This window comes from Python bivittatus, unplaced genomic scaffold (assembly GCF_059951505.1).
Source record: "Python bivittatus isolate LINGU-HERP-01145 unplaced genomic scaffold, Pbiv_v1 ctg000980_np1212, whole genome shotgun sequence".
NCBI lineage: Eukaryota > Metazoa > Chordata > Lepidosauria > Squamata > Pythonidae > Python > Python bivittatus.
Window position 1 is genome coordinate 66634401 of NW_028277125.1, and position 13168 is coordinate 66647568.

Below are 13168 nucleotides of genomic sequence, written 5' to 3' on the forward strand. Positions count from 1 at the left end.
AGCGATTTCTTCCCTTTTCTTTAGAAATCAGGTGTTTCTGCCTGAGCAAGTAATTAAAACTACAATATAACAATAAAGCAGAAGCTGTATATATAACACCTCTCCTGCAGCTGACACTAGATATCTTTAAGCAATTTTGCTTGCAGCAGCTGTAAAGAAATGCTGCTACTACTTGAAAATTTGGAAGGCTCCAACAGCTGCCAGTACAGTACATTGGTATTCCTGTTATTTGTCATCTGTGTTGCAACAATATCAATAGCTTATATACAACACACACAACATATTTAAACAAGCAGCCACCAGAGTATATTAAAAATATTGAAACTAGCTGGAAGCTCTGTTTCTTAACATTTTAAATGCTACCAGCCTCGGTTCTGTCAATTTTTGAATATCGTCATCAAGAAAACAAAACAAAAAGTGCATACCAAGAAGCTGGATGCATACACTGTAGATATTTTGAATTCATTCAGGAAGACAACGCTTCTATTTAACTTTCCATGTCCACTGGAATTCTCAATGAGTATGTTTTACCATTGTGTTCTATGAAGCATTGTTTGTTTATTCTGTTTGCATTTTTTATATTTTACAAGCAACCTTCCTTCATCCAAGTGTCCTTTTGTCTGTCAATTTTTTTTTCAAAACATGCTTCAAAAGCCATCTCTTTGAAATGTATACTAAGCTACAATTTTCTCCAGTATAATTATTCTGATGCAGGATTCAGTGATATGCCAAATGCAATTGGTATTCACTAAGCAAAAATTCATGGTAACTAGAAAATTTTGCCAAAGATTGTCATTGACTAGTTATGTGTATGATATACATATATGAACACAAATACATAAATGTATACTAGCAGCAGCAGCAGTAGTAGTACTTTATTATGGCCACTGACTAAAATTCAGCAAATTAACAGCAAATGAAACAGAATAAAGCAATATAGTTTTCAGCTACCTCATTGATACAATCAGCGTGTGTCTGGTTTTACAAACAGTATAGCAAAATTTGGCCACATTCATGGAAACTAAATCATACTAGTCTGATAATAACAGCTGCACATAAAAAAATTCAGAATTGCCTGGGTACTTGGTTAAATAAGGAGTGATGAGGTAAATTCTCGCATCCTTATAAAAAATGCTCTATTGAATCCATCAGGATATGGACTATGGATTCAATAGATCCTTCTCAATGATACAGTTTTAGCTTGTATGGGATTTTTTTGCATCTGCCCTCAAGAACTGCCTTAAGGACGACATTAAAATATGCTAAGGTTAGCACCCTCTGGAGTTTAGGGACCGTTATATAATGCAGGTATCTCCCTGGCCTAAAGAAAGGAGAAATTTATAGTAGCTGTCCATATATCCTGTAAAAGATTTCAATATTACGGATATGATCCAAAATTTGGGGGGAGGGAAATCCTTTTGTACTTGTGGGGCCAATGGGAAAAAAATGCCAGGATTTGGAGTTCAGCAAAATCTGGAGGGCCATAAGTTCCTCCCCATCTATTGTCAAGAACAAAAGCAAGACAGATGTGTATGTTTCTGTGTGCGTTGGGGATTTTCTTTCTATTTTTCCATCATGTGTACATGACTTGATAATATACCCTAGTCACATATTATGCTATGTTATGATAGCATAACATAGTGATCAAACACACAGCATATACCAGTGTACAATGGCTTATATGAAAATGAACCATGCTATCAAAGGACACGATGCCCATCCCATGTAACATAGACCTGGCCTTATTTAGTTCATTTGGTCCGACAGGATTGTTTCCTTTTTGCCCTTTCTGACTTCAGTAAAGTTTCATGTTTCATCATCAACTTTAATTTGAATCACTGTTAATGTTAGATTCCTCTTAATACAGAAAGCATCCCAAATCCAGATTTCACATCATGGTTAAGAGAGAATACTAATTTTATTTATTAATATAATCTACATATTACTTCATTCTGAGGGCTTTAATTAAAGCAGGCCAAAGCAATTTGAGTCAGACAGAGGAAGGATACAATAATACAACTGATTTTTATTCATCTATTATGCAATCTGTAGCATCTTGATTATAAACTGCCGTGGGTTTCTCTTAGCTTTAGTTCTCTCTCTCTCTCTCTCTCTCTCGTAGTCTTGTGTTATTTTTGTGTAAGCTATCATTACAGAAAGATGGGATGTCAATTAAATTATAATGTCACAGGGGATCTTGAACTCTTAAAATGAGATAGTGCTTAGGTGTCCTCAATTTTGATTCTCAAGGATTGATTTGAAGGCATCTAAGGGGCACACAACTGGCACTGTTTTACTGAGTCCTTTGAGACTTTTGATTGGGTATTGGTATCTCACTTTAAACTTTTGACTTCTGACATTTCTGCTTAGAAAACAGGAGTTTTGTTCAGTGTGGCAAGAAGTAATTCATGAAAAAGAAGAATGGGTTTTAATGTTGGCATTGTGCATAGCCACTATTGGCAAACATCCACCTAGATTGGTGGCCAGTAACTGAAGGCAACATAGGTGGGTCACAAGGGAGGGAGCTAATCAGTTGTGCAGGTGGTTCAGGTATCTGCTTTTCGCACAGATAATTAATGTGTACAAGTAGCTGCTAATTGCACATTTCAGGAATGATTTATGAGAGAGCAGAGGGGAAAGAAGAACATAATCTAATTTCATTCGGAACCTCTGCCATTGATACAATGGTATCAGCACAGCTGTGAGTTGGGACATGATTAATGAACAGGGAGTAAACACACCAGTATTATAAGGAGTGTTGTTTTCGATGGCATGCATGCCAAAACTGAAAGTGGCTTAGACAGCAAAGGGCCAATTACGCTACATGTTCATTTGCATGTCAGATTCACCACCGGTTGTTGGGTATGGAATAATGTGGGCTTTTTTTTAACGTCCATCAGGATATTTCCTGGATTAAAATATCAGCTAATTTTGAGCATAAACTTAAACTATGCACCTATTTTCTTTGCGGATAGAGTATCCATATATATACATTAAAAATGGCTTACTATATTATTCTGGTGGTTCTATGTTGGTGGCTGCCTAAGAATACTATAATCTCCATGTGTGTGTAATATTTTGTTCTCTCAACCAGGACTGTGCCAAAATAGCTGAATAGAAATATCTCCTGGGGTGTGTGTGTTATGAACAAAGAATTCAATTTTCACATTTTCCTCCTCCTTACTTTTACTATTATTAAATAATGAAATGACTGGGAGTTTTCATATCAGAAAGCATAGTTCCTTACTTTTAAAAATCTGAAATGATCTTTATTATCACTAGTATAGTAGCAAAGTTGTGCATTCTTAAATTGACAAATTTAAGTGACAAATTTGAAATATAAATAAATAAACAAATTTGAAATATAAATACATGTCAATAAGTACTTAAAACGTTTAACAGTAATTTTTGATGCTGAGATTTTGTTTTCTCAGCATACTAGAAAACTTCACAGAATTTCCTAGCAAACTTCATTATTTCTTTTTATGTTTGTTTTATGGTTGATATTTAAAAATGCTTTCTATGTGCCATGAAATAATGAAGTATGGCACTAGCAAAATCTCAAAGCCTAGTTACAACATGGTAATTCAAAATGTTCTCAGCTATTCTTATTTTTAAGCAGAACAGAAGTTGTATTTATTTTAATGTTGTCTTCTTGTTTTTCTTCCATTAGCTTTTGGAATTTGACAAAGAGCTGTCAGTTTTTAAAGACAAATTGTATGAACTGGACATTTCATTTCCTCCCAGGTAAGAGAGAGAGAGAGATTGCTTATTTAATTAACATCCTGATCCTAATACACTTGAAATATAGTAAACTAATTTCACGGTCATTATAATATTATTGTTAGTGGGACTGTGAAAAGATATGATTCCTTCCCAAGATTTCAACTTTTTTTTAATTGAAACCAGAATATACGTTAATATATTTGTATTGGTATTGTAAACGTTTCTATGCAGATTTAACTAGGAGTAAGAACTATGGGACCTTTTTCTGAACAGAAATTACAGAATGATACCATAGCAATTTTATCATTTTCTTTTCTGCAGGTTTGTTTACTGTACACTTTTATTATATTATCTGTTTCCTGCTATCATGATGCACAAGTTGCTATCTTTTATATTCTGCTACTGTATAAAATTACAGGATTTCCCCTCTGAAATAAAGCTTACTATTCTAAGAGTAGTAAGAGAAACACTGAGTGTGAATAGCCAAAAATTGATCAGACTAATGGCTTAAACATTTTCTATGACACATCTCCACCTATCAGTTTCTTCCCCTTCTGAATTATCATAATACATTTTTTTGGGGGGGGGAGATGATTTTTAACCATTTTTAAAGAAGATATATAAAAAAGGAACAAGAAAAAGGGATAAAAGAGTAAAATTTTCACAAAGCGAATAGACGAGGGATTTAAAAATGACATTTTTAAAGAAAATTATAATTTTCCAATGTAACATAGTTAATTATGAGTAACTGAATATATTGTGGAGTCCTTGGGGTTCTCTGAGTTTGGTTGTTTTCTTGCAAACGTCTCGTTACCCGGCTAGGTAACATCTTCAGTGTTAGCACTGAAGATGTTACCTAGCCGGGTAACGAAATGTTTGTAAGAAAACAACCAAGCTCAGAGAACCCCAAGGACTCCACAGTTCAACCCTGAGCTACACATATTCTCTTCTGTTGAATATATTGTATCATTTTAAAAGACTAAAAATCACTATTAAACTCAGAACTAAGCAGGAACAACAAAAACCATGGTCAGTACAGTGGAAGTCACTAAGATTATAAAATATGATAAATTCAATCCATATTACTGAAAGTCTATTCTGATTTAGATATCCTATACGATTAAGGTATAAAGTCTGTGCATGAAAAAACTCAGTTTTTGAATGTGGTTTAAATCCATCTGTTGTCATAGTTTAGGAATTGTTTCTAGTTTGAACTGAAGTCTGTGTTGAATTTACCTTTAAGATATGAAGTTATTCTAGATATGAAAACACACTTCCACAATTTAGTTAGCTATTCTTCCATTGAGAGAGTCAAACGGCCTCAAATTATCAAAGTAGTTCATAACCTTGTACTTGCATCAGGCTGCTTGAATTCCTTATAACAGATACTATTTCAGAAATTGATTTATGTAGACAATGCAAGATATGAATTAGATTTTGTAGACATTTCCATTCATGTTTTAAAATGATTGTTTATACAACAGGGATGTGTGTGTGTGTGTGTGTGTGTGTGTGTAAATAAAATACATGTTCTAAAGAGAAGCCAGAGTATAATAAAGTGTGTGCTCACAAAAAAATGGTTATTAATATACATAAGGAGTGATGTGGGGAAGTTTACAGTTGCATCTGCTATGTGCCCAACACATAGGAGCTAATAATCCCCAATGTCCACTCTTCTGTTTTCATGAAAAGATTACCATTGCCCTATAAAGACTATGTGGTAGCAAGAATTTTCCCATCTCTTATCTGTGCTTTGACAAGAAATCCTACTTTTTCTCTGGCAAATTTAATTATAGGCAAAGTCATATCAACATCAATTTAACACTGATCTACATTTGCTATTAACCAGCATCTTCATTGTGGTCTCTGAATTTCATGGATCATGCAAAGCTTCATTTTAACCACTCAAATTGTTTTTGGTTGTGGAAAGCTCTTGGTTTTATACCCAACTAATTTTTTAGATTCTGCATTAAAAAAAAGTTATTCTATATATCATATGGTATGTTTGATATTGGCATTTCCTCCATGACCCCTAATCTGCTGTCCTTCAGGACAGCCTTTTAAGGCCTGTCTCTTCCAACAGGCTCTGGCCCAGGTTAATTTGTGAACTTGCAGGTATGCTCTGAGTTTTAAATTTTAAATTTTCTTAATATCTAGGTGGTTGTCTATTGTTATACTGTGTTTTTAACCCACTTTGTAGGCCTCCCTGTCAACCTCATTAGATAGACCCGTCAGGAAATCAACTCCATAGCAAGACCAAAATTACTTTTACTGAGATTGGCAATAATAACAGAATCTTGCAAGTCTGATTTCTTCCTCCTTTTTATACTCCAATGAATTGGGGAAACATTTCCCTGAGCCGCTTCCTAATGTTATCTTGTTCTTAAAAAATGCTTCAGCCCTCATTGCCTAGGCATATCCTGCTTATCTCTGTCACTCTCTATACTCTCAGAGTCATGGGATGATTAGTCAGTCTTCGAAATCTAATATAAACATATATCTAAACAAATAAATAAATTGTAAATAGTAGAAGCAAAGAATTACAAGCTGAGAATAACAGGAGAAAAGAGTATTGCCAATCTGCCTTCCTCTGTCATACGTGCATTGACTCTTACTTGAATCATTAGAACTAGTCTATTCATGTCTTTTGGCCATAAATAAAAATTATTGTTATATTAACTGGAACTACTCATTTTATCTTTACAGTAGTATATTTGTTGAATACATATAACATATATAGCATAATATGTACAATATATGTGGCATATAACATATAGACTCACACTACTATCTGGATTATGGATTACAAAGCCTGATTTATAAGAAATTAATGGGTGCATGACCTATCTACCGGTAGGATGTCACACAGAGTGATTTGGGTTCTTGTAAATGTGTATTTTGATGCTATCCAAATACAAGACACTATATTTTTTTAAAAAGAGAAAAAAGGACATAAAGAGAGAATTTGCCTTTAAAATGGTTTAGTTATATTTAGTTAAGATGATTCAGTTATATAGTAACATATTATGACAATAATTATTTATATGTTAATATATTATAATCAACTTTTATTTATCCAAAGCAAGTGGATTAAAAGGGGTTTAATGTGGTTTTTAGTAGGACATGGGTTTGTCTTGCATGTTATACAAAGAAATTTTCCATATGCAAAAATGAATTTATGAAAAATCAAAAGTCCCAAATGTAAACAAAGATTAACACATTGTATGTGTTCATAAATAATACTAAACCAGGATTTTTAATTCTGGTGTGTTGAATAAGCTACAATGACCTGTTTTGGACAGACTGTATTGGCTATGTTTGTACATCATGCTAAGCCAAAAATAATCTTCATAATGCGCACACAATTTAGAATGCAAAATAACAAAAGAATCAATGCCAGAAGAGCTTGTTAGATGGTTTTCAAAGACCTTTTTCAAAGAACTGCAAGATTACTGTTCCAGTGGGGTTTGTGCTTTCCTAACTCATTTGTATATGTGAGAAAGTGAGAGAAGGAGTTTGGGTGACTGGGAGGGATGATCCTCACTAAAATCTCAGCAGTTTGCCTTTCTATGAAATCGGAGGTTTTTTGGATACTTTCTCAAAATTTCAAATGTTCCTGCAAAGCTCAGATGCATTATAAGCTAGCCACATAGCAATATATCACAATTTGGGGTTAATATGTAATATGAAGTATATGAAAAAAAAATTGCATAAACTGAGTTTGAATCCTTTGGTTGACATAAGTTGTTTTGCCATTTTATCATTGTGTGGGGAAACATACCATGTGAATGGTCTGAACTATTATGTCAGTTCTTCTGTGTCTCCCAGGTTTTACTTTTTAAACAATTCCACAGCTATTTAAGTCTACTTGTTTCCATTCTATTTCTTATAATAAATTTAGCAACCAATAATTTTATGCCATATTTTTATTGAATAAATACATAGCCCATCCATTCCAGTTTGCTAAATTTAAGTGAAGTTTTACACAGCTGATTTCTCATTTTTCCTTCTTAAAAGTTTGCAGTTGGACTTTATCACGGTTGATGTGTGATTGTCAGTTAGTGTAGTTATATTCTCTCTTTCCCAATTAAGAAAAAATGGTATTGAATGCATGTGTATCTTAACATGAAGACAGATGCACTTTCCCCTGCCTTGTGTTTAGGCTTAAAGAATGTGATACAAGCTGTAAATTCATATCACTCACACTCAAGAAGTCATTAGTCAGGTTAAGCATGACAACTTTGAACACTGCACACCTTGGTGATGAATTTGGCTTTCCGGTGTTAGTGCTGGTTCTGGAGCCAGGGAGGCCTGACACAGCTGTGATGAAGTGCAAGCAGACTGAGAAGAGTCAGGGTGAGTTGTTTAGGTACAGTAGAAAATTAATATGCTAGCACTTGCAGTTTACAACAACAAAAGGTGATGAGGTTGCGCATAGACTTTTGCAAAGATGGGCAAGAAAATGAAATTCCAGGTTTCTACTGTGATTCATTCAAACAAACCTGCACAGTTTTTGATTGTCTTTTTTTTTTTTTTTTTAAAGAAGACTGGTTTGAGAATGGCAATTTAGATTTAGGCAGTCTCTCCCTCAGTGTGGGGGAAGAGAGAGAGAAAGGGAAGTATGCTTGAGCGGGCATGTATTTGAAATTGTTGAAATTGAAAACTGTTAAATGTAACCCATCTGTAATAAGCATGATGCAGCAAAGTACTATTTAAGATCCACTGATTTTGAAAATGAAAATTTTCAAGTATGGCTAGATTGCCATGTATGTCTTTGCCTGCATTTAAATGAGTGTTTCTCGACCTCAGGAACTTTAAGGTGTGTGGACTTCAGCTCAGAATACCCCAGCCAGCATGTGTTGAAGTCCACAGACCTTAAAGTTGTTGAGGTTGAGAAACACTGATTTAAAGCATTGAAATATTCTGAGTAATATATTGCTAAAAGTGTATTAAGTGCCCTCAAGATTATATAGATTATTTCTCAAAACTAGCACAATGAAAAAAATGAACAAAACAAGGTGGAACAGAAATGACGGAAATGGATCATTCTTGGGGTTTAGAATTCCTGTCTTCATAAAGTGACCATATGACCCAAAAGTTAATCATTTGACAAATATAAGGATGCATTTAAAATTATATTCTTTAAACACTTTGGGCTTGTGGTAATTCTCTACCCAGAAGTTGTATTACTATTTTTGAAAAGAACTGTGGCATTGTTCAGCTATTGTCTGAAATTACAGTTATTAAATTATCATAGCAAATATGATAGCAGTAGGCAGACCAAAAATCAACAACCTTCTTATATTCAGAAATTACTTTTTTCCTATGTTGATTATGAAGTATAAAAAAATGTTCTAAGGATTTAACATGTCACTCATGAATTAATCTCTGGTTATCAAGAAGCCATGCTTTTTATATTAATGATGATAATCTTCTGTTTCACTTTATAACAGTAATTTGGAAACTACATGTAATTTGTAGCTGTCTTGTCAACAGTTCTTAAGGCAATATCTCATGACCATTAATATGTAATCAAGTAATTAACACATGTAGTGAGCCCTAAACTAATGGTCATTAGCATCTACTTTTATGTCAGGAAAAGAATCAAAATAATTTCTGGATTTTCCAATGTATTATTGCAAATAGCATATATGTGTTATATGCTCTTTTTGATGGTAAAAGATATAACCATTCAATAATAGATATGCATAGTTTATTTTTAGATGTAACAACTATTTGATTATCTAGGAAATCAGCACATATATCAAGAACAATTCACAACCAATTTTTATACTTTTAACTAGTTTGAACTTCAGATTTCATCCAAAAATAGAAACAGAAATTGAGGAGCATTTTCATAAATGTCACTAAGAATGCATTGCACTCCAGTGCATTTTTTAAACAACTGGCCAATGTATTTACAGTCTTAAATAATATATTTTAAAGTTCCATAGTTCAGTGTTCCAATCAAATTTAGCATTTAATTAGATTTACATTTGTAGGAAATAGTTTAAAGTCACTTGTAGAAAGTCCCATATTATTCATAATATGCTTTTCCCCAAATTATTATTCTGACATTTCCCCATTGACATCCATCACACATGAATCTGTAACTTTTCTATCAAGATTTTACCCAATTATCCAATGCTTCAAGTCCTGTTGTTCCATATTAAAGAAAGTAGAAATGCATAGCTAGATAAACATCTTGTAGTGCTATTTTTATTATCTAAAACAGAGTCAGTTAACACAAGCTCTGCATGTGTCTTCCCATTGCTGCATTTGTGGCTCATGGGGATGGGATTGAACTTTTTTTAGTTTTTCAGGGTTAGTCAATGTTAAGACAAAACAAGGGCCCTACGTCTTACAGAGAATTGGAAATAACCTCATAAACGAACAAAAACACTTGGGCCAATTTTTCTCATTCGGACAGTTAAAGACAACATGTACCCATTTTGTCTCTAAAACCTCCCAATCCTCCCTAAAATGCAAAAAAAAAAACAAAACCCCACACCCAGGTCTGAAAATCAGCTCTGCCCAGTCAACTGATGTCACAATGTCACTAGTCCTGGCCCCTGCAGCTCCTGGAGATGGCACCAATGCCTTAATATGAAAAAAAGGTGTCTATTCTGACTTAGACTAGTGGTCTTCATATTTGCAGGATCCTCTCTGGCTTCAGTTTGTCTAGCGCAGTGCACAAGTGGGATATGATGGTTTTATGGTTGCCCTCATACGAACTCAGAGTAAAGCAGTAATGTACATCATTAATTGGAATGTAGCTTAGCACACTTCATATGGCCAAATAGTGAAAATTTTCACAAACGTTCAGTGCTAAAACAGGTTTATTAACATGGGTGTTCATAGAGGGACAAGTAGCTTAATGTGCATCACTGACATCATGCACATGACATGAATTATGCAAATGACATGATACTCATCATTTGTGCAATGAAGTCATAATTCCTGCACACCTACTGTGTACATGCAGCCATTTATGACAGCTGGCAAATAAACCAGGAAGCCTTCAACTAACTGTAGTGTACTGTCTTGCCTGAAGAGTGAAACTATGGTTAACAGCTTCAGAGCAAGATAGGATATCAAATTCATGTCAAGTCATGTCCTAGTTTTTCCAAAGGTATAAATCATAATTCTTTATTATTTACTAATGGCTTTCTACTTGTATACCAATATGCATAAAAGGAGAAGGGTCTACAAAGGGTAGATCTACATGACCAGCCAAAACAGTCATAATTTGCCAAAATGCAACTGTTCAATTTTTTCCAATATGTACATTGAGAACTTCTCTCTTCTGCTGAGAGTTAGCATTGACTTAGAAACTTAACAATGTGCTGGCTGACCATAACTTGATTTCATCACATTTGCATCTTTGTCAGCATGAGGATTGGCACAGTCTACCTGTGGCCTGTTGGTGTCAAAACTAGCTTGCCCGACACCCAAGAAGTAATTCCTCTGTCAGTCCTGTTTTTCAGGAATGTTTTATACAGTAAAATTCAAGTCCTGCTTGTTTCTAATGTACTCTTATTTTATACTATGCTAGTCATAACAGACTGTAATTCTTTTGAACACTGTAGGTTCTATCAGCTGCCTGACACTCTGACATTCAGCAAACAGGAAACTCAGGGTGAGCTAGAAATAGGTATTTGGTAGACTATAATCACTATGGAAAGGCAGTAGGTGTGAAAAACGAAATAAGGACATTGTGGTTAGCCACGATACAGGTGGGCAATTGTTAACTTTATCACCTCTCTCCATTAATTATTATAATTATTCTTGTAGCTGTTATATGGAGGAGATAGGAGCTGACTTACCAGGGGTTCACACCCACCTACAAGGTTTGCTTTCAGATAAGTGTGCATGCACAGTAATCTCATGTATTAATCATTCTCTTAAAGTGACCTGTTCTTGTTTGTCATTGCATTAGGCTGTCATGTAATTTACTGCTTGGACATATGTTCATGTCTTAGATATCTTCTCTCCTCTGTAAATTTTTTTTTCCTCTCTCTTTCAGCAGACCCCCTCCGAGCTGACAGTTTCTTTGCCCTGAAACTTGGAAGAAAGAATAATAGGTCAAATCTCATTCATACTGGGGGTTTTCTTCTCATACTTTGGTTTCTCATTGGTTTATTCTAACCTATGTGTATTTTTGTGTCCTTAAACTTTCTCCCACAATCTTATTTCTGTAAAGTATTTTCATCTTATTCGATTCAACACAGGGTATCCACAAGGGAGGGGGATCAGAAAAGTCAAGATTAGCTGTTGTGAGCATACAGTTGAAGCCCTGCCCTGATCACATGGTTGCAGCTGCCATCTTGACTTTTTCTGATTTCCCTTGCAGATGCCTCTAATTACAGAATAGCCCAGTCCTTTTTGCTGTGCACCATGTTGAGCAGCATCAAACAAGGTCATTCTAAAAGACAGCAATTTGTGCTTTCTTTCTTAGAACGCATGAGTTCAGAACGGCAATCAGTTGCTTGAATTTTCCACTGCTTCCATTATAGCAATGATGGTTCAAGAAGTGCAAATTAATTAAGTTTCATTCTGAACCCTGTAAATCTCACCCTCATCTGTGCTGTGTCAGGATCCGAGTTTGCAAGACTTCTGCATCTTGAACTAATCACCTCTTCCCATGACAAAGTAGAGGTGAAAAAAATGAAGATTACAAATTGACGACAGTTTGTTTAATATGTAGATTGGCTCTGTTGATTTTTACAACAGTACTAGATTAGAAAAATGTTTATTTCTACTATAAGAGGTAGTATTGTGTTGGTGTACCTAATGATATCTTCATTACTTGTCTTACCATACATACTCACGGATAAACCAAGAATTTTAGGTGTCAAAGTACACCCAAAAACTTGGGTTCATCTTCTCCGCAGATGGGCTTATCCATGAGTATATACGGTAATTGAATTGGAAGTCTTGAAACACAGTTACTGGAACTATTCAATATATATAGATCACGTTGTAGCGTATTTGCATTTTGTTGAATGCAGGTTGATATTTCTACAAATTTCATTTAATTGGGGAAAATATAGTCAGCATTTCTTGCTCTTTCCATAATAGCTATTACAACTAAATTGATCCAGGAAAATGTATGATATGTAGATGTATTGCATTATTACTTCCAAAATTCCATGAGTTAGTGGTAGATATATTTATCAATCTGTTAAAGGATATTTTACATGGGAACAAATAACCTGTTAATTTATAATGAAAATAAAACTCTTTTTTGCCTGTTAACCAAATAGAAACATTATCATTTCATCCATAACACTAAAGCAGATAACTCTGTAAGGGAGAACTGGATTGGAGTTATTGCAACATAGTAAAAGTCATATAACTTCTAATGGCAGAAAAATATTTACTGTAACTTCTATGCCACTTCAGTCGAACTGAAGTTACAGGTCTGTAAAACCTACCCAAA

At 34.4% G+C, this 13168-nt stretch overlaps 1 protein-coding gene across 2 annotated transcripts in view; it reads left to right on the top strand.

Annotated features, from left to right (window-relative positions):
• INPP5A (inositol polyphosphate-5-phosphatase A) overlaps nt 1–13168 on the top strand; it is a 323622-nt gene that overhangs the window by 283143 nt on the left and 27311 nt on the right. For both annotated transcript variants that reach the window (XM_088132558.1, XM_088132559.1), the window contains exon 12: nt 3674–3747. In XM_088132558.1, coding sequence (XP_087988684.1) covers nt 3674–3747 — 74 coding nt within the window. The remainder of the gene's footprint in view (nt 1–3673; nt 3748–13168) is intronic.